At 33.0% G+C, this 23,182-nt stretch overlaps 2 protein-coding genes across 6 annotated transcripts; both read right to left on the bottom strand.

Annotated features, from left to right (window-relative positions):
- Window positions 1-3,148: 3,148 nt before the first annotated feature.
- On the bottom strand, window positions 3,149-5,641 carry LOC103969111 (transcription termination factor MTERF15, mitochondrial-like). Of its 3 annotated transcripts, none has more exons than XR_670557.3 (2): window positions 4,278-5,641; window positions 3,149-3,673 (listed from the first exon to the last, which is right to left on the bottom strand). XR_670557.3 is itself a non-coding variant. In XM_009382552.3 (2 exons), the coding sequence occupies exon 1, from the start codon at window positions 5,578-5,580 to the stop codon at window positions 4,369-4,371; it is 1,212 nt and encodes a 403-aa protein (XP_009380827.2). In that variant the 5' UTR covers window positions 5,581-5,641; the 3' UTR covers window positions 3,149-3,673; window positions 4,346-4,368. The 3 variants fall into 3 exon arrangements, 1 of the variants encoding a protein (XP_009380827.2); XR_010501554.1 differs by having other exon boundaries at window positions 4,288-5,641; XM_009382552.3 differs by having other exon boundaries at window positions 4,346-5,641.
- Window positions 5,642-10,440: 4,799 nt separating this feature from the next.
- On the bottom strand, window positions 10,441-12,513 carry LOC103969112 (transcription termination factor MTERF15, mitochondrial-like). Of its 3 annotated transcripts, none has more exons than XM_065170809.1 (2): window positions 11,244-12,513; window positions 10,441-10,653 (listed from the first exon to the last, which is right to left on the bottom strand). In XM_065170809.1, exon 1 carries the CDS (start codon window positions 12,466-12,468, stop codon window positions 11,269-11,271), a length of 1,200 nt encoding a protein of 399 aa, XP_065026881.1. In that variant the 5' UTR covers window positions 12,469-12,513; the 3' UTR covers window positions 10,441-10,653; window positions 11,244-11,268. The 3 variants fall into 3 exon arrangements, with proteins under 3 accessions (XP_065026881.1, XP_065026882.1, XP_065026883.1); XM_065170810.1 differs by having other exon boundaries at window positions 10,441-10,640; XM_065170811.1 differs by lacking the exon at window positions 10,441-10,653 and adding an exon at window positions 10,730-10,980.
- Window positions 12,514-23,182: the final 10,669 nt, after the last annotated feature.

Genomic DNA, 23,182 nt, shown 5'->3' with positions numbered 1-23,182 from the left:
TTTTATAGATGTTAGGTATTCTGAAACTTCAGGAACTTATAGCATATTCTGAATTTTGTCTTCTTTGTTTGATTACATAGTTAACAAATTGCAACTATCAACATTCAAAAGATCTTGTAATTGTTAGGTTAGCTTGATTGACTACAGATAATTTATTAGTTTACTAATCATGCAGATCATCCAATAAAGTCGTGACTTTTGTAATCATCCATAAATTTCTAACATCAATTAATTACTTTAAATCATATATTATTTTATTTAAATTAGTATTTTTTTTATTTATATAATATGATTAAGAAAATTATTAAAATTATTATTTATCTTTTATGGAGAGCTCAAGCTCATCTTTACTCAATTCCTAGCTCTCTTAGAGGAAATGATCATGAGGAGAGTATATTTTTTTATTATTAATATTTTATTTTTATATTTTTAAAATTATTTAATATTTAAATTATTTTAATTTATACATAAAAAAATGATATTTTTTAATTTTAAAATTTTATTATTAATAAATAATGATCATTGAAAGTGTATTTATGTTTTAAACAATTAAGTATGTATTTTTAGATTTAATTACTTTTAAATTTTGAACATAAATCTAAATTAGTTAATTCATGAAAATTAATAGATTTATGATGAATTATTATTTTTATAATATTTTAAAATATTTTTAAAATGTTAAAATCTAATTTAACAAGTATGAGTCAAATTTGAGATTTAATCTTAGTTAAGTTGATTGACCAAATTAATCTATATGGTGAAGTACAATCAAACTCACGTGATTTGGTATCACTCAGTCTACGTGGTCGTGGTCAAGTATGATTCAACTCATGTGATTCAACATAACACAATCCATATAGTCAATTATAATATAATATATATAGTTATATATTACTCGATTTATGTGATGAGACATGATCTAACTTATGTGGTTAAACATAACTCATCCTATGTTATCAAGCATTGTCTAACTCATTTAATAGTTATGACTTAGCATATATGATCAGGTATAACTCGTATGATTAAGCATAATCCATTCCATGTGATCAAGCATGATTTAGCTTGTGTGATTAGACATGATCAAATTTATGTGATTAGGTATGACTTAACACAAGTGACTAAATATAACCAAACTTATATAGTTAGATATGACTTAACTCATATAATCAAATATAATTTAACTTATATGATCAAGTATAATTTGATTATACTCGATTTATATGATTTATATTATGTGGTCATGATTTAACTCTAAGTTAAGATCGTAAAACTATATATATATATATATATCCATACCTTAAAGTTGTATGATAGCATATGGAGAACAGATGTACAATAGTTGTATGAAATTAACCTTTCTAGTGATTTAATTTATGAGATTATTGTTTCTTGAAATTTTTCTTAGTTTCAGGTACTCAAATCAAAACATTATATGATTAAAGGTTTTAGATATTAATGTATGTACTAATGCATGTTCACGGATCTGATCAAATGCTGATTTCAAAATGTACTTATGAAAACTCACTTCGTTGGTTTGTTATTGCAGACTGCATTTAGACAAAGCAGGGCTAAATTATATTTGGGGGAAGAAAGTGTGATAGAGACAATGATATATGTTGCTCTCATGGCTAAAAGGTTCAATAATAGCGTCATGTCCTTGACTGCTAAGATCTCCAGAATCATTCTTCCTCTATCTCCTTACCTACTCTTCTTTATGTGACCTCCTGCATCCCCCGTTAGCTCATTCGGTATCCCCCGTTAGTTCTTAAGAGAGGAAGAAGAAGAGTTGAAGGCTAGCTAAGAGCTTCCCTTTTCATGTTGTACACTCGTACATAGGTCAACATATGTACTATTGTATGATGATGATGGGGATGCTTCCTGGCATGGAATGCGTCCGATAGAGGTGCTTCCATCTCAATTGTCTGTTGGATTCACCCATCAGTTTGAGGAGGTCATCCTTTTGCTTGTACACGATAGGACATTAGACGCATTTGAGTCATAGTTCCATAATATTGTTCACTTCTTCTTATTAAACGTTGAGTTCATCTTCAATCATCCTTATCTTTTCAGCTAATTTAATAGAACATGATCACAATCAATCGGTGATGAAGTAAGATATGAAAAAAAGAAGACCTTGAAAGCGATAGGTTTCAAATAGGGATAAGAAGTTATCATGACTAAGGAGGAAGACAAGCTTTATGACAATTATTTAAGAATAAAGGAGAACCATAGGAGCATCATAATTTCAACAACTATCATTCACTATTACGAGAGATTAAAATTACAGGAATAAATTATTTATATCAAAATTATGGATAAAGTGATCTACAAAATATTTATATAATTTTGTATTTAAAAAACATAAAATTATTCATTTATTTGATCCAAAAATAATTTATTGCTGCACCAGATTTGAAAAAAAAACAATCCTATAATCCTTTAAAACTTGATTTCTTTTGTTTAAATTAATATGCCTTGAATAGTATTTATGACTCGTAAAAATTCAAAAAAAAATCAAGATTGAAGTTGATCATGGATTATATGATATTTAATTAAATTAACCATACATCAATATAGTATATCTGTAGCATAACACCTGTTAATTACAGCAGGCCACATTTCAATCTGGAGACATCAATCTATATATGCCAATTTCGTGATCATCAATAAATATCGTATCCTTTGTTTGAAAATGCGCATGTTGTATGCTCACGTTGCATTGGTTCATTAACATGATATAAGTGCATAATTTTGCTTTGATGACTTGTCTTATTTAAATTTATGAATTCTGCTTTTCTCAGTTCCTTCCATATATTCATTTCACTAATGTCTGTCTTAACAAAATAGAGACACATTATTATCTAAGACAAAGAATAGAATAAAGAGGGATCAACTGATATCAAAATTCAAAACACTGAATACATGCAAAAAGGCACGGATAGCCAGAAAAATACTCGTTGAGAACGGGTCAAGATAGTGTGCATAAATAAGAAATACTAGTGACGTAAATGATCATAAACTCTACAACAAGAAATAAAGCCAATTACCGAATCTTGCAATACACAATTAATTGTCACTTTTAAACCTTCTGAGCTTACATGTTAGTTTGCATGTTAGAGTTTGTTTATTTTTACCAAAAAAGGAGAAATTTCATAAACGATTAAAGTGGATTAGATACTGAGCTAGACTGATCTATCATTACAAGACCCACAAAACATAGAGAATTTACAGTCCTTCCGAGATTGACTAGCCAATGGACCACGCCTTTCATGACGCGGGAAACATGGACCACATCGACAACATAAAGACTTGAACAAAGAAATAAAAGAAGGAACCAGCGAATCGACTAACTCAAGGGAATTAGTTCGATTCAGATGTTGGAGAAATTTAGTTGTGCAGCCTTCCGAAAGCTTTCGAGTAGAGCAGAAGCTTCAGCTATGATGATGAGAAGTTGCATCCACCGAATCCAAGAATGAACTCCAAGAATGAAGAGATCTGCACCTGGAATCACAAAGAGTGGACGAGCAGAAGCCTATGGAGGCATGCAAGAGTTTGTTGATGCGTGAAAAGATTTAGCAATTCCAAAGGAGGTTGAAGACATTTCAGAAGAGCTGGTGACTCCTGATCAACCCAGTGCAACTGGTCTTTCAAATTCCATTGAAGCCACTGCATACTAATATTACAATGCAAAAATCAAATTTAAATATTCCAATTAGTACATAAATAAATAAGTTTGCAAAGAAGCCTCGACTGACAAGAGATAACACCTTCTTAGATATATCCAAATCAATAAATTATGTGATGACTGATTTAAAAACAAATTAAAGAAACAACTCTTTGGTGTTTTAAGTTTTTTTCGCCACTTAAATCATTAGAGTAACTACCACTCAACAATTTCTTGTGATCTTTGGTGATAATTTCTATATCCTGCATAACTTGATCTGAAATATGACTCTTCAAGACTTACCCAAACAAAAACCAATCCGGAATTGGAATTAAGATCTTTGGTGATAATTTCTATATCCTGCATAACTTGATCTGAAATATGACCCTTCAAGACTTACCCAAACAAAATCCAAAAGTCCCTACGATAGATCCAAAGGTCATCTCAGTTGGACTGTCATGTAGAATTTCTAAAACATGCAGTTTACAGACAGACCAACAATACTATGCCAAAGACATTCAGAAAACAATTTAAGCTAACAATCAGTAAGACAGAACAAATTTGATTTCTAATCAATGCTAATCTAGCTTGTCATAAAAGAAAAATCCCACACCTCAATTCACCTTTTGATAAGCCCTTTGCATTCTATTTCCAAAATCTCAAATTAGGGGAATAATCTACCTTCGTCGTCACAAATTAGACCATCAGCTAAGCCCTTCCTCATCCTCCGATGCCAAATGCAAGGTATAATTTCCTTTCCAGGTGCCAGCAACTCTCAAAATATCAAGCAGCTCAGGAACGTTTTCTTTGTGAGGGAGAACAAACTTCTCCATGAATTTGGTATCTGTGAATAAGAGAATCGATGTAAACTTGTATTTTCCAGTCCACAACCCTTTCAATTTCAACATTTCCGTCACACGAAACCGCGGAATGACCCTCTTCTGCAGACTAAATAGCAAGAGAGATGATTTGTCGGCGATGAAGGAAGGGGTGTAACCGACCACATTGATAAAAAATTCCACTTTTCTGCGCAACATATCGAGGGACATGCCTATGAAGGTGGGTGCTTTCCTGACAGCAGAAGAAAACTCCGACTCCGACCACCCGAAGCTCCTCATGAGCTCGAACTTGGCCTCGAACCTTTCTTGGGTTACGTAGTGGAGAGCATTAAGTGTCCGCACGAACATCCGAGATTGCCGTGGCATCCCCAGCTCATCGGCTCTCGCCACCAAAGCTCGGAGAGACTCTGGTTTCTGTGAGATTAATTGTGGGTGACTTCTCAAGACGACAGAGACCCTTTCTTCAGGAATGCCGCACTCATCCCTCAAGAACTTTAGGTTAGGATGCAATGTCTTCTCAACGCTGGAGAAGAAAAACCATCTTGTCTTCTTGAGATGCTTGAGAACGAGCTCTCTCGATCCCAAGATACTTTCCCACATCTCCAATCTGGGGACCAAGGAACGGTGAACGTCGAGGCGCAGGATGACATCGTTCTTCAGGATGGCATCGGCGATATCCGACTCCGATAAGCCCAAATCGCGTAAGAACTGAAACTTCGGGGCCAAGTTCTTCTCCACGTTCACGCATAGGTGACTGGGATTTCGAGATATCACCTTTCTGATACCGGCGCCATCGAAGCCCTGAGATCTCATGAAGTGAACGACGGCGTCGGGTTTCTCGGTGGATCGGAGGCGCGCAAGGGGTTTAGAGAACTTGGCTGCCTCGGAGGGGGAGAACCCACAGGAGTTCACGAGGTATTCCACCATGAAGTTGGGATCTGGAGAAATGGTGACGCCTACAGCGGCGGCAGGGTCGACAGAGGAGGAGAAGAAGAAGAGATCTCGAAGGCGGCAAATTTCGAAGAAGGGCAGAAGGATATTGTGGCGGTGTACGGAGCGGAGCGTCGCAGCCGCCATTGTGGGACAAAAGATAGCACCCGTAGCGAAACCCTAATTCCTATATGCAGCGTGTGTAACCTTCTTCGCTATGCACAAGAAATACAAAATTACCGGATAAATTATTTATATCAAACAAATAGATAAAGTGATCTACAAGATACTATTTTGACCGTTTCATTTGTAATCAAATCTTTCAGTATAATAATTATTATTTATTTCTAGTGAATAAAATTTATAAAATAAATATTTTATACTTTAGGTTAAGTGTTGTTATTTTTATCAATAAATTAAATAAAAATAAAAATTATTACCTTGAAGGGCGGGGAGGATTCTCTCCATTTTTTATTGTGTGAGGAACAAGAATTTACATAATAATAGGTTCTCTTTTGTTTTTTAAAAAATGAATATTCTTTATATATTTAATTTTTTTAAAAAAATATTTTTGAATTGAGATGTATTACAATTATTTATATTATGTACAGTTTCTAAAATTTTCTTATATTCATTCAAGTACTTAAAATTTTATTTTTATATTAAAATATATTATAATTATTCATGCTATATACAATTTATAAAATTTTCTTCCATGCTGTTAAGTATTTAAAAAATTATTTTTAATTAATAATATATTTTAATTATTCATACTATATATAAATTTAATTTTTTTCTTGCATGCTAATTGTAATATTTGATTTCTATTAGATTTATATAATAGTCGAATAAAAACGTTATTTTCTCCCTAATATAATTTTATCTTTTTGATCTATTATTATTTATTATATTTTAATGACTCAATATTAATGATTAATTATTTTGATTATAATTTGATGATGTATGCATAAACATACGCAGTGTATATGATTTAGGCTAGCTCAATCTAACTTAGTATTGTATAATCTATCATATTATCCTGAATCAAATTACATTTAATCAGTTTTGATCCGGAGAATTTCAAACCGATTTAACTTATTTAAATCTATTTAACCTAAATTAAATAAAATCTAATCTAAAGGGGTGGTTCAATCCGATTAAATAAAAATAAGATATCGATTTTAGTTATGTACTAGTTAAATTGAGTTAAATGTTAAGTCATGGTTCAAATCAATTGAGAATTAATTGATATTTTTTTAAGATTAGTGACACTGAAAATATCTATCTACCTTAGTAGGTGAATGATATCACAATATGTATTTGTATCTATTTACTATTAGGAAAACATAAACTTATCCTATATGATGAAGCTTTTCCATTTGTTGTTATGGGGGTGCATATTTGAGCATGTTTTGGATATGTATTTATGTTATATTTAACTTATAAGGTTTCCTACTCAACATATTAAAATTTTATTACTTTATTTTTAATTTTCAAAACAATCTTATAATAATACTAAATCGAATTCTAATAAAGAGCAAAAATATTTTTTTCGTTAGGTAGAGCTAGTTGGATTTTATTTTTGATTTATCTTTCTTTATAAAACCTAACTTTTGAATTTTATTTTTATGAATAAATAAATTATAATAAATATTTATAATTTATATATTAATAAAATAATTTTTTTTAAAATTTGGCTAGTGATGTATATATAGAAAGATGCTGTAATCATTCAAAAAAATATACAGGATGTACTTTTTTTATGATATCATTGTATTATTTAGGGTTAATAGATATTCAATGATTATTTTTTAACTTATTATACGAGATATGAATCCAATTTAAGTAAATAATAATCATATTGCTCGAGATGTTTATGGTCATAATGCTATTGGCATATGCCTCTGAAAGATGTTCAGCAAATATTAACTTGAAAGTTTTACGTATTTTGAAACAAACTTAATCCTCACATACACCTATCATTGATTATGTGCTAACTTTCTGGACACCTTAAAATGAATCTCATTTTTCAGCACTTGCCAATACTCTAGATGATATACACGAAATTCTTAATATTATAAGAGGTTATTTTGAGAATCAAAAGAAGTGAGATGAAGCTTAGCGAGATAGAAATAACAATTTAGATCACCTTAAAAAATTGAGACTAATTATTTTTTAGAACAAACTAGATCTAATCTTGTATAACGTTAGATCCTTCAAGTGAAGAAAATATTTAAAACTATTGAACACAAAGAAAACTAGAAGATGTCATCTATTTTTTTCATTTAGGAAAGGAGAAATTTAAAAATAAAGTAGTTCTTTCCTAATTTGGTTCGTTTCGAAAAACAATGAGTTCGTTAGCATTCATTAGGAAAGTAGGATTATGATGAAATATGATTATTATTTCATTGAGCTAGTCGAGTTCTCTCCATATATTATCGTTAATAAATATTAAAAGACTTATCTTTTTGAGAATAGATTTCATCCATCAATTGAAAAATCTGTTATTGTATTAATTTTACTAATATATACTGAAGTACTCAATCTAACTCTAGTGGTGAAAAAATTGAATAATGAATTATAACAGACAAAGGCTCAAAAGTTACCTTTTAGTGTTGTACCATGTATATATAGGGGATCACATTTTGGACCTTGGACCTTCAAAGAAGGGCAAGAGCAAGTAATCTTGACATTACTATATACGAGCTCTTAGTAATTAAGTTATCATAAGTTGTTATATATATATATATGAAAAGATTGATCATATTTTCACCTCACGCCCCATGGGACAACATATATGCTTCTTTTGTCAGCAACCAAGACACTTGTTGAATGACAACCTATAGAAACAACGCCAACATCAAACTCCAAAGCAAACATATGAATAGTAATAGTCAAAACATAAAAGGGGAGATCAATTGAAACTATGTACTCACCTATTAAGATGTTGAAGCCTCAAGATTTATCATTCAAGGTATAATTATACTCCATGATATATCTATTATGTGCTTCTAGATTCTGGTTCCATATATTTTTTATGTCATATTATTTTATTGTGAGACTACATAAGAATCCTAAAACAACTAGTAATGCATTGTTAATAGTAACGCTAATTAAAAACTCTTTGATAACTGATCAATTATTTAGAAATCGTGTTGTTATTATTGAAAGTCATGATTTGTTAGTAGACTTTATTCTACTAGAGTTTCACAATATTGATTATTTTCAAAAAATTGTTATTTTCTCACCCCAATATCAAACATTCATTTAGTTCATTGGCTTCCAGAAAAGCTCTATTATATTATTTCAACTTTTAGTGCTACTAATTATTACTGAAAGGATATTGAGGGTAGTTAGTTTTATTTTTATTATATTAAAAGATATCTCTTTTGTATAAGATTTTTCAGATGATTTTCTTAAAGATTTACTTAGACTATCCAAACAAGTAAATTGAATTTATAATTGACATTCTACTTGACACTACACCTATTTCCAAAATTCTGAATAGAATGAGACCAATTTAGTTGGAGTTAAAAAAGCATATTCATGACCTTTTAGATAATGGCTTTATTCGATCTAATATATCATCTTGGGGTTTCCATCACCTGTTTATAAAGAAAAATGATGGATCCTACACATCAGAGAACTCAACATAAGTGATCATAAAAAATAAGTATTATTTTTTTTCGGATAGATGACCTATTTAATCAGCTTTAAGCACTCAAGTATACTCAAAAATTAATTTGAGATTTGAGTATTATTAACTAAAGATAAGAGGGATTGAGAAATACATCAAATTATTTTCAGAATAAGATATGATTATTATAAATTTTTAGTAATATCTTTCGAATACACAAATGTACTAGTTGCTTTTATGGATCTCAGGGATTCCACTCTTATTTTGATAAATTTATAATTATAATCAATGATAACATTTTGATCTACTTCAAAAATAGGAAATAAAACAAAATATAAACACTATCCGAGGACAAATTTTAAAAATCTTAAGACAAGAGAAACTGTATGTCAAGAGAAACTGTATGTCAAATTTAATAACTTCAATTTGTATCTCAATAAGGTTATATTTCTTGGTCATATAATTTCTAGTGTGATATGTCTATTGGCCCCCAAAAAATTGAAACTATAATGAATTGGAAACAACCTCTTAATGTTTCAAAGTTTAAAGTCTTATGGGTATGATTGGATATTGTAAAATATTTGTAAAAGATCTTTAAAAAATAACAATACCTTTAACCAAATAAACATACAAGAATGTAAAATTGTGTCAATAAAGTTTTGAAGAATTGAAAGAGAAATTAGCTATTATTCCTATCTTTATGAGGTCTTGTAATGTATAGTAACACCTCACTTCAAAGACTTAGTTATGTTCTAATATAAAATAAAAAAATAGTTCTTATGTACATAAATAATTAAAGCCTCATGAAATAAACTTATCTTACTCATAACTTAAACTAATATCTAACATTTTCGCACTAAAACTTTAAAGATATTATCTTTATGGATATACTTTTGAAATCTTAAATAAGATTTCAAGTATATTTTCACTTAGAATAATTTAAATATGGGATAGAGAAGATCATCAAACTTCCTAAAGATTATAATTTTAATATCAACTACTATCTTGGGAAGGCTAATCTAATTGTTGATGTCTTGAATACAATTTTTTTAAATCTTATAACCTATATGAATATTTTAAAAAAATTATGATGACAAATTTGGTAAATATAAAGCTTGAACTTTTATTTGAGGCAAATAAATATGTCTAATGGTACAATTGTTTTTGGTAGAAAGGATAAAAAAAAATCAAAAGAAAAATATTCATCTCCAGATAATAGCTAATTTGATAGCTTAGGGATCTTAACTAAAACAATTTTAAGCTAAGAATGATTTTATTATATTTCATAAACGATTTTGTGTTCTTGAAAATCATTCAATAAAGATATTTTCATTCAATAAAGATGCAACTATCGGAGGAAGAGGCTCACATATCAAGATTTCATAATCGACTTTGTTGATGCAGGAAAAGCTTTAGCAATTCCAAATGAGGCTGAAGAAATTTTAGGATAGCATACTCAAGTCTTGATGCTCAGAGAAAAGTCCATACAACCCAGAAGCAAAGTTAGTACTAAAGCTGGTGACTCCTGATCAGCCCAATGCAACTGCTCTTTCAAACTCCATTGAAGCAACTGCACACTAATACTACAATGCATAAATCAAATTTAAATATCCAATTAGCACACAAATAAATAAGTATGCAAAGAAGCCTTCTTAGACATATCCAAATCCATAAATCGGGTGACGACTCATTTCAAAACAAATTACAGAAACAACTCTTTACTGTTCTATGATTTTTTCAGCCACTTAAATCGTCAGAGCAACTACTACTCAGCAACTTCCTGTGATCTTTGGTGATATTTTGTATATACTTGCTGCATAACTTGATCTAAAATATGACTCTTTGAGACTTACCCAACAACCAAAATCCCATCCGGAATTGGAATTAATTTGGACAAAAGCCAAATGTCCCTACGATAGATCCGAAGGTCATCTCAGTTGGACTGTTAGGTAGAAATTTTAAAACTTGCAGCTAACGTACAAAGCAACAATACTATGCCAAAGACAATCAGAAAATAATTTAAGCTAGCAATCAGTAAGACAGAACAAATTTGATTTATAATCAATGTTAACCTAGCTAGCTTGTCATAAAAGAAAAATCCCACACCTAAATGGACCTTTAGATAAGCCCTTTGCAGAAAATTCCCAAATCTCAAATTAGGGGAATAATCTACCTTTTGTCGTGGACAAATTAGACCATCAGCTAAGCCCTTTCTCAGCCTCCGATACCAAATGAAAGGTATCATTTTCCTTTACACACGCCCGCAACTCCCAAAATATCAAGCTTTCTTTGTGAGGGAGAACAAACTTGTCAATGAATTTGGTATCTGATAATGTGAGAATGCATGTAAACTTGCCTTGTCCAGTCCACAATCCCTTCGATTTCAACATCTCTGTGACACGAAACCGAGGAATTACCCTCTTCTGCAGACTAAATAGCAAGAGATTTGGTTTGTCGGCGATGAAGGAAGGGGTGTAACCGACCACATTGATAAAAAATTCCACTTTTCTGCGCAACATATCGAGGGACATGCCTATGAAGTTGGGTGCTTTCCTGACAGCAGAAGAAAACTCCGACTCCGACCACCCGAACCTCCTCATGAACTCGACCTTGGCCTCGAACCTTTCTTTGCTTACCCTATGGAGAATATTAACTGTCCACATGAACATCCGAGATTGCCGTGGCATCCCCAGCTCATCGGCTCTCGCCACCAAAGCTCGGAGAGACTCTGGTTTCTGTGAGATTAATTTTGGGTGACTTCTCAAGACGACAGAGACCCTTTCTTCAGGAATGCCGCACTCATCCCTCAAGAACTTTAGGTTAGGATGCAATGTCTTCTCAACGCTGGAGTGGAAAAACCGCGTTGTCTTCTTGAGATGCTTGAGAACGAGCTCTCTCGATCCCAAGAGAGTTTCCCACATCTCCAATTTGGGGACGATGGAACGCTGAACGTTGAAGAGGAGGATGCCATGGTTCTTCAGGATGGCATCGACGATATCCGACTCCGATAGGCCCAAATCGCGTAAGAACTGAAACTTCGGGGCGATGTTCGTCTCCACGTTGTAGCACAGGTAATTGGGTTCCCAAGATATCATCTTCCTGATAACGGCGCCACCGAGGCCCTGAGATCTCATGAAGTTAAGGACGGCGTCGGGTTTCTCGGTGGATCGGAGGTGCGAAAGAGGTTTAGAGAACTTGGCTGCCTCGGAGGGGGAGAACCCGCAGGAGTTCACGAGGTATTTCACCATGAAGTGGGGATCTGGAGATATGGTGCCGCCTACGGCGGCCGTAGGGTCGACAGAGGAGGAGAAGAAGAGGAGATCTCGGAGGCGGTGGGTGTCGAACAAGGGCAGGAGGCTATTGCGGCGGAGCACGGAGCGGAGCGTCGCAGCCGCCATTGTGGGACGAAAGAGAGCAGCCGCAGCGGCACCCTAATACAAACAATCCGCTTTTATCTGTAGTCCGTATAACCCGTCGCTAAGCACAAGAAATACAAAATTATAGGAATAAATTATTTATATAAAAAATATGGATAATTTTTTCTTATGAATAAAATTTATAAAATAGATATTCAACATTTTAAGTTAATATTATGTTTTAATAACACAATGGTAATTGTTAGATATTTTTATTATAATTCCATGAAAATATAATTTAAAATTTAAAAAGTAATTATAATTTAAATTGTAATCAATTAGTTTGTCCGACTCAACCCACAAGCTATACCATATCCCGCAGATCCAACAATGACGTTTGATAATTTTATTGGTTGACAACTTGATATGAACTTATGAAATTAATTTTTTTAAGAAAGAATTATTTGGTTTCTCATGTTTTTGTTCTTGGCCTTTGCTTTACTGCAGATGGGAATTATGTCATTATTACCGATCGATGTTATTCTTAGTCAAGGAAAGATATAGTAGAAATAAATTTTTGGTTTATGGGGAAATGGTTACTATAGTTACTCCCAGTTTTTAAGTAACACATTCCAATAACTGTGAGTTTTTTATTACTATGTAGTGATTCGGCTTCGTATTGTGGGTTAAAAGTTAAATTACTCTTATTAAGATATGTCTTACTTGAACCATTAATTTCTCTTTTTGCATGAAAATTATGTTTTTAAGATCATAATTGGACCTTTTTGTTTGCCATGCATGCATGTGAAAGCCGTAAATTTGTCTTGATGGATTATGTTTTCTTTTTCCTTGGTGCATTTTCATATTATATTTTTCCATCGTTTTCACAATGCTTCAGCTGAACTCTTCCCTTTTATGGATGTTAGGTGTTCTGAGACTTCAGGAACTTGTTGCTTATTCTGGATTTCGTCTTCTCTGTTTGATTACATAGTTAGCAAATTGCAAGAATCAACATTCAAAAGATCTTGTAATTATTAGGTGAGCTTGATTGACAGCAGATAATTTATTAGTTTAATAATCATGCAGATCATCCAATAAAGTCGTGACTTTTGTAATCATCCATAATTTTCTAACATCAATTAATTACTTTAAATCATGTATTACTTTATTTAAATTAGTATTTTATTTATATAATATGATTAAAAAAATATTAAAATTATTATTTATCGTTTATGGAGAACTCAAGCTCATCTTTCCTCGTTGTTCTTAGCTCCGAGGGGGAAGGGTTCTCAGAGGAAATGATCATGAGGAGAGTAGATTTTTTCATTTATATTTTTAAAATATTTAATATTAGAATTATTTTAATTTATATGTTATAAAAATAATATTTTTATTTTAAAATTTTATGATTCATAAATAATGATTATTGAAAGTACATTTATGTTTTAAATAATTAAATATGAATTTTTATGATTTAATTACTTTTAAATTTGGAACATAAATCTAAATTAGTTAATTTATGAAAATTAATAGATTTATGATTAATTATTATTTTATACTATTTTAAAATATTTTTAAAAATATTAAAATCTAATTTAATAAGTATGAGTCAAATTGGAGATTTAACCTTAGTTAAGTTGATTGATCAAACCAGTCTATGTGGTTAAGTATAATCTAACTGACGCGATTAAGTATTACTCAATCTATGTAGCTAAGTATGATTTGTGTGGTTCAAAATAACATAATCCATGTAATCAAATATAATATAATTTATGTAGTTAGACATAACTCAATCTATGTGATCAAGTATGATCTAACTTATTTGGTTAAACATAACTCATCCTATGTGATCTTGTCTAACTTATTTGGCAGTTATGGCTTAGCACATATGATTAAGTATAACTCAGCTAGTATGACCAACCATAATCAATTATATGTGATCAAACATAATTTAGCCCATAATTAGACATCATCTAATTCAATTAATATGATTAAGTATGACTTAACAAATGTAACTAAATATAACCAAACTTATATAGTTAGATATGATTTAACTCATATAATCAAATATAATTTAATTTCTAAATAAAGTATAATTATGATTGATTATATATGACTCGATTTATATGACCTATTTTATGTGGTCATGATTTAACTCTAAGTTAAGATCATAAAACTATATATGCAGATGTTCGTTGTTGTTACACTCCATACGTTAAAGTTGTATGGTAGCAGAGTACGAAGAACAAATACATAGTAGTCGTATAAATTAACCTTTCTAGTGATTTAAGGTTTTATGATTAAAGGTTTTAGATATTAATGTATGTATCAATGCATGTTCACGGATATCAAAATGTCGATATCAAAATGTACCTATGAAAACTCACTTTGTTGGTTTGTCATTGCAGAATGCATTGAGCCAAAGCAGGGCTAAATTATACGTGGAGGAAGAGAGTGTGATAAAGACAATGGTATATGTTGCTCTTATGGTTGAAAGGTTCAATGATAGTGCAATGTCCTGGACTACTAAGACCTCCAGAATCATTTTTCCTCTATCTCCTTACCTGCTCTTCTTTATGTGGCCTCCTACATCCCCCATTAGCTCACTCGGCATCCCTCGTTAGTTCTCAAGGGAGGAAGAAGAAGAGTTGAAGGCTAACTAAGTGCTTCCCTTTTCATGTTGTACACTCGTACATAGGTCAACATATGTACTATTGTCTAATGATGATGGGGATGCTCCCAGGCGTGGAATGTGCCCGGTAGAGGTGCTTCCATCTCGATCGTTTGTTGGATTCACCCATCAGTTTGAGGAGGTCATCCTTTTGCTTGTACACAACAGGACATGAGACGCATTTGAGTCGTAGTTCCATAATGCAGTTCACTTCTTCTTATTAAACGTTGAGTTCATCCTCAATCGTCCTTATATTTTCAGCTAATTTGATAGAACATGCAACCGGTGATGAAGTAAAAAAAAGACCTCGAAAGCCATAGGTTTCAAATAGGGATAGGAAGTCATCATGATTAAGGATGAAGACAAGCTTTCCAATAATCATTTTAGAATAAAGGAGAGTAACAGGAGCATTATAATTTCAACAACTATCATTCGCTATGCACGAGAGATTAAAATTATAGAAATAAATTATTTATATAAAAATTATGGATAAAGTAATCTACAAAATATTTATATGATTTTATATCTTTAAAAAATATAAAATTATTCATTTATTTGATCCAAAAATAATTTATTGCTACACCAGATTTGAAAAAAAAAACAATCTTATGATCCTTCAAAACGTGATTTCTTGTGTTTAACTTAATATGCCTTGAATAGTACTTATGACTTGTAAAAATTTTAAAAAAAATTGCTCGATTGAAGTTGATCATGGATTATATGATATTTAATTAAAATTGACTGTACAACAATATACTATATCTGTAACAAGACACTTGTTAATTATAGCAGGCCACATTTCAATCTGAAGACATCAATCCATACATGCCAACTTCGTGATCATCCATAAATACCCTATCCTGGTTTGAAAATGCGCATGTTGTTGTATGTTCACGTTGCATTGGTTCATTAACATGATATATGAGTGCATAATTTTGTTTTGACTACTTGTCTAATTTAAATTTATGAATTCTACTTTTCTCAGTTCGTTCCATATATTCATTTCATTGATGTCTTTCTACCCAAAATTGAGACTCGTGTAGACATAAAGATTTGGGACGTTATTATCCAAGACATAAAGAATAAAGAATAAAGATGGAACAACTGATATCAAAATCCAAAACACATTTCACGCATTGAAAAAGATGAGTGATGATCTTATGACCCTATCTGAAATGAGATACCGAATACATGCACAAAGGCATGGATAGCCAGAAGAATACTGGTTGAGAACGGGTCAAGATAGTGTGCATAAATATGAAATACTAGTGATGTAAATGATCATAAACTCTACAACAACAACTAAAGCCAATTACAGAATCTTGCAATACACATTTAATTGTCACTTTTAAACCTTCTGAGCTTACATGTTAGTTTGCATGTTAGAGTTTTTTTACCGAAAAAGGAGAAATTTCATTAAAGATTAAAGTGGATTAGATACTGAGCTAGACTGATCTATCATTACAAGACCCAAAAAAACATAGAGAATTTACAGTCTATCCAAGATTGACTAGCCAATGGACCACGCCTTTCATGATGCGGGAAACATGGACCACATCGACAACATAAAGACTTGAACAAAGAAATAAAAGAAGGAACCAGCGAATTGACTAACTCAAGGGAATTAGTTCGATTCAGATGTTGGAGAAATTTAGTTGTGCAGCCTTCTTAAGGCTTTCAAGTAGAGCAGAAGCTTCAGCTATGACGATGAGAAGTTGCATCCACCAAATCCAAGGATGAACTCCAAGAATGAAGAGATCTGCACCTGGAATCACAAAGGGTGGACGAGCAGAATCCTATGGAGGGATGGAAGAGTTTGTTGATGCGGGAAAAGCTTTAGCGATTCCAAAGGAGGTTGAAGACATTTCAGAAGAGCTGGTGACTCCTGATCAACCCAGTGCAACTGGTCTTTCAAATTCCATTGAAGCCACTGCATACTAATATTACAATGCATAAACCAAATTTGAATATTCCAAGTACTACATAAATAAATAAGTTTGCAAAGAAGCCTCCACTGACAAGAGATAACACCTTCTTAGATATATCCAAATCCATAAATTGGGTGATGGCTCATTTAAAAACAAATTACAGAAACAACTCTTTGGTGTTTAAGTTTTATTCAGCCAGTTAAATCATTAGTGTAACTACCACTCAACAATTTCTTGTGATCTTTGGTGATATTTTCTATATACTGCATAACTTGATCTGAAATATGACTCATCAGGCCTTACCCAAACAAAAACCAATCCAGAATTGAAATTAATTTGGACAAAATCCAAAAGTCCCTACAATAGATCCAAAGGTCATCTCAGTTGGGAATGTTGGGTAGAAATTTTAAAACATGCAGTTTACAGACAAAGCAACAATACTATGCCAAAGACGATCAGAAAATAATTTAAGCTAACAATCAGTACGACAGAACAAATTTGATTTCTAATAAATGCTAATCTAGCCTGTCATAAAAGAAAAATCCCACACCTCAATTCACCTTTTGATAAGCCCTTTGCGTTCTATTTCCAAAATCTCAAATTAGGGGAATAATCTACCTTCGTCGTCACAAATTAGATCATCAGCTAAGCCCTTCCTCATCCTCCGATGCCAAATGCAAGGTATCATTTCCTTTCCAGGTGCCAGCAACTCTCAAAATATCAAGCAGCTCAGGAACATTTTCTTTGTGAGGGAGAACAAACTTTTCCATGAATTTGGTATCTGAGAAAACGAGAATCGATGTAAACTTGCATTGTCAAGTCCACAATCCTTTCAATTTCAACATTTCCGTCACACGAAACCGAGGAATTACCCTCTTCTGCAGACCATATAGCAAGATAGTTAGTTGGGAGGCGATGAAGGAAGGGGTGCACCCGACTATATTGATAAAAAATTCCATTTTTCTGCGCATCATGTCGAGGGACATGCGTAAGAAGGTGGGTGCTTTCCTGACTGCAGAAGAAAACTCCGACTCCGACCACCCGAAGCTCCTCATGAGCTCGAACTTGGCCTCGAACCTTTCTTTGCTTACCATTTGGAGAACATCAAGTGTCCACACGAACATCCGAGATTGCCGTGGTATCCCCAGCTCATCGGCTTTCGCCACCAAAGCTCGGAGTGACTTTGGTTTATTTGTGATTAATTGTGGCTGACTTCTCAAGACGAGAGAGAGCCTTTCTTCAGGACTGCCGCACTCATCCCTCAAGAACTTTAGGTTAGGATGCAATGTCTTCTCAACGCTGGAGAAGAAAAACCATCCTGACTTCTTGAGATGCTTGAGAACGAGCTCTCTCGATCCCAAGAGACTTTCCCATATCTCCAATTTGGGGGCCAAGGAACGGTGAACGTTGCGGCGGAGGATGTCATCGTTATTCCGGATGACATCGACGATGTCAGACTCCGATAGGCCCAAATCGCGTAAGAACTGAAACTTCGGGGCGAGGTTCTTCTCCACGTTGCAGCAAAGGTAATTGGGTCTCGAAGATATCACCTTCCTGATACCGGCGCCATCGAAGCCCTGAGATCTCATGAAGTTAAGGACGGCGTCGGGTTTCTCGGTGGCTCGGAGGTGCGCGAGGGGTTTAGAGACCTTTGCTGCCTCGGACCTCGGAGGGGGAGAACCCGCAGGAGTTCACGAGGTATTCCACCATGAACTGGGGATCTAGAGACATGGTGCCGCCTACGGCGATGGCGGCAGCGTCGACAGAGGAGGAGGAGAAGAAGAGGAGATCTCGAAGGCGGCAGGTTTCGAACAAGGGCAGAAGGCCATTGCGGCGGAGTACGGAGCGGAGCGGAGCAGCAGCCATTGTGGGACAAGAGAGCAGCCGCAGCGGCACCCTCCTTATACGTAGTGTGTATAACCTTCGTTATGCACAAGAAATACAAAATTATACGAATAAATTTATTTATATAAAAAATATGGATAAAATGATCTTAAAATACTAATTTGTCAGGTTTCATCTGTGCTTAAATGTTTCAGTTTAAGTACAATTATTTACTTTCTTTTCTTATGAATAAAATTTATAAAATAAATATTCAATAGTTTAAGTTAAGTGATATTATTTTTATTAATTAATTAATTAATATAAAAATTAAAATATTTATTATCTTGGAAGGCTCAACTCTTTTTATGATTTAGGTTGAAATCCGCTTAGTAAATCAGGCTCTACTCACAAGCTAAACTACAACTCGTAGATTAGACCCAACGAACAGGCTAAGCCTGGTTAGTCACTTAATCTGTCCCAACATGGACAATCATATGTAGTGTACATGGTTAGTTCATAGGCTACATAGCTTAGTATGTTATATGCATGGTCATATACAATGCAACTGATTAGTATATAGACTAACTTAACCTATTATATTACTATACAATCTAACTTATTATCTTTACTTTATCTCATTTGTGTTCGATTGAGCGAAATCTAATTTGATAAATTTAAATCGATTGAAGGTGACTCTAAACAGATTTAATTTATTTAAATCTATTTAACGTAAATTAAATTAAATCTAATCTAAATTATATTAAGTCTAAGATAGTTTTAGATTAATTAAATAAAAAATTAAATCCGATCCAATTAGATCAATTGAACTAGGGTTCAAATCAATTAATGACTAATTGATATTATTTTTATATTAATAATATTTAAAAAGATAAATTAAAAATATTTTAATATATTATTTTATCTCGATATGGAAAATGATCGGTATATGATGATTTTGTTGCCTTAACGAGGGCAGGTAGAGTGATTTCTTTCAAAAATTAGTGGGATGTGAGATATGATGGTTCCTCTATCTATTTGTTATTGTGAAGAATATATCCTCACTTTGATAAGTGAGGAATATCACTTCATCAATTGTTGAGAGTGCGATATGGGTTCGTTCATATCCAAAGAACATAAAATCATCTAATAAAATGAATTCTCTCCATTTACTATTTGGAGAGTACTCATTTGGGAATTTAATATACAATGAATTGGATAATTGACTTTTTGATATGTTTTTATGTTATAAGGTGTTACAACTTAATATTGTTAAAAAAATTTCGATTTTTTTTTTCAAAGCAACCTTAGACTAGATTTTAATAAAAAACAGACCAAAAGTTGAATGTTTATTTTTGAGTTTATATTATTATGTTTATGAAACCTTTTACGATTAAAATAAAAACTGCGTTCGTTCGATAAAAGTGATTTCGGTAAGAAAACCGATTCGTAAATCACTTTAACTTTTGATTAAGCGAGATGCAGTAAAGATATAAATGCAGTTTACAGTTACGATTCAAATCAGATAGTAGGCGCAAACTGAAATACGATATTCGTACGAAGAAACTGATTTACGTTTAAATGCTGATTCGTAAATCACTTGATTAAGCGAGATGCAGTTTAAGCAAGGATATAAAGGCAGTTTGCAGTTATGATAGAAATCAAAACGTAAACGCAAACTGAAATATGATGATTGTACGAAAAAACTGATTTACGTCTAAACGCCGATTCGGAAAGTGCAAAGCTTGAAACCTGATCGTATATGCGCAGAAGCAGTAAGCTTTTGAGGAGGTTTGCAGTAAAGATAATATGCTCAAAGTAAATGCAAACCGAGATTTAGAGTGGTTCGGTCAATCTTAACCTACTCCACTTTTGGCTTCCTCCACCGACGAGGTCACCGACGTCAACTAAAGGCCTTCCTTCAATAGGCGAAGGCCAACCACCCTTTTACAGTTTCACTCCTTTTGACGGGCTTAGGAGACAACCCTTACATAATTTTCTCTCTCTCTTTAAAACTCAGAATTTAGAAGAAAAGAGGGAGAAGAACTTTTGGCCTTTACAACAATTTTGAGCTCTAAAAATCACAGAACAAGATCAGAATTTTGGTGTATGTTGAGTGCCCTTTCAGTGCTGAAAGGGTAGGGTATTTATAGGCCCCAATTCAGTTTGAATTTGGAGCTCAAAACTGTCAATTCTTGGAATTCCGGGATCTGGCGGTTGCACCTCCTGACTGAGGCGATTGCACCGCCTGGCAGAGCTCGAAGACTGAGCCTCTGGGCGGTGCCACCTCTGTTAGGGGCGGTTGCACCTACTGCCAAAGCTCGAAGATCGAGCTCAGGCGGTGCAACCGCACCGCCTGACTGAGGCGGTTGCACCTCCTGCTAGAGCTCGAAGACCGAGCTCAAGCAATGCCACCTCCTATCAGGGGAGGTTGCACCGCCCAGTCTCGCTCGGAGACTAAGCCCAAGCGGTGCCACCTCCTGGCTGGGGCGGTTGCACTGCCCAGTCTTGCTCGGAGACTTAGCCCAAGCGGTGCCACCTCCTGGCTTGGGCAGTTCAACCGCCTGGCAGAAATCAGGGTCCGAATGGGTTGATCCATTCGGCCCAATTTGAGTTTTTCAAGGGCCCAATTGCCCCAAGATTAAGTTAATGGGATCACCTCCCATTTCCAACTTAATCATTGTGCTAACTACGATATTTCCTAAGACATTTACTGCAACTTGCTCCGGTGCGTCAATCGCTTCTTCCAGCGAGCTTCCGGTGAACTTCACCACACTATAAATTATATGACCAAGAAATATAACCTTACTGAGATACAAATTGAAGTTGTTAAATTTGACATACAGTTTCTCTTGTTTTAAGACTTTTAAAATTGTCCTCGGATAGTGTTTATGTTTCGTCCTATTTCCTATTTTTAAAGTAGATCAAAATGTCATCATTGAATATAATTATAAATTTATCAAAATAAGAGTGTAATCACCTATTCATGAGATCAATAAAAGCAACTAGTACATTTGTGTATTCGAAAGATATTACTAAAACTTTACAATGATCATATTGAAAATGATTTGATGTACATCTCATTCCCTCTTATCTTTAGTTGATAATACTCAAATCTCAAATCAATTTTTGAGTATACTTGAGTGCTTTAAGCTGATTAAATAGGTCATCTATCCGAGAAAAAAAATACTTATTTTTTATGATCACTTGATTGAGTTCTCTTTAATCGATGCGTAGGATCCATCATTTTTCTTTATAAACAGGTGATGGAAACCCCAAGATGATATATTAAGTCGAATAAAACCATTATCTAAAAGCTCATGAATATGCTTTTTTTAACTCCAACTTAATTGGTCTCATTCTATTATGAGGTTTGGAAATAGGTGTAGTGTCAAGTAGAAGGTCAATTATAAATTCAATTTACTTGTGGTCTAAGTAAATTTTTAATAAAATTATCTGAAAAATCTATACAAAAAAGATATCTTTTAATACAATAAAAATAAAACTAAGTACTCTTAATATCCTTTCAGTAATAATAGTTAGTAGCACGAAATAAAATAGAGCTTTTCTTGAAGCCTAATGAACTAAATGGATGATTGATCTCGGGATGAGAAAATAATAACTTTTCAAAAATAATCAATACTTGTATAGTAAGTTAAAAGTCAATCCATACCTAAGATAGGATTGATATTGTGAAACTCTAATAAAATAAGGTCTACTAACAAATCATGACTTTCAACAGTAACAATACAATTTCTAAATAATTGATCAGTTTTCAATTAGTATTGCTATTAAGAATGTATTACTAGTTGTTTTAGGATTATTATGTAGTCTCACAACAAAATAATATGATATAAAAAAATATGGAACCATAATCTATAAGCACATAATAGACATACCATGGAGTACAATTATACATTGAATGATAAATCTTGAGACTTCAACATCTTAATAGGTGAGTACATAGTTTCAACCGATCTCTCCTTTTAGATTTTTGACTAATTACTATTTAGATGTTTGCTTTGGAGTTTGGAGTTTGGAGTTTGAAAATATGATTAGTCTTTCCATATAAATAACAACTTATGACAATTTGATTAGTGACAGCTCGTATATGGTAATGTCAAGATTATCTGCTCTTGTCATTCCTTGAAGGTCCAAAATGTGATCCCCTATACCATAGATGGTACAATACTAAAAGATAGCTTTTGAGCCTTTGTCTATTATACTTCATTATCCAATTTTTTTACCACTAGAGTTAGATTTAGTACTTTAGTATATATTAGTAAAATTAATACAATAACAGATTTTTCAATTGATGGATGAAATCTCCTCTCAA

This window comes from Musa acuminata, chromosome BXJ3-10 (genome assembly GCF_036884655.1).
Source record: "Musa acuminata AAA Group cultivar baxijiao chromosome BXJ3-10, Cavendish_Baxijiao_AAA, whole genome shotgun sequence".
NCBI lineage: Eukaryota > Viridiplantae > Streptophyta > Magnoliopsida > Zingiberales > Musaceae > Musa > Musa acuminata.
The sequence above is the reverse complement of the archived record's forward strand: the minus strand, read 5'-3'. Positions and strand labels throughout refer to the sequence as shown.

Bases quoted from the DNA above. Each gene is read 5' to 3' on its own strand.
- LOC103969111 (XM_009382552.3), bottom strand. From the start codon at position 5,580: ATGGCGGCTGCGACGCTCCGCTCCGTACACCGCCACAATATCCTTCTG.
- LOC103969112 (XM_065170809.1), bottom strand. From the start codon at position 12,468: ATGGCGGCTGCGACGCTCCGCTCCGTGCTCCGCCGCAATAGCCTCCTG.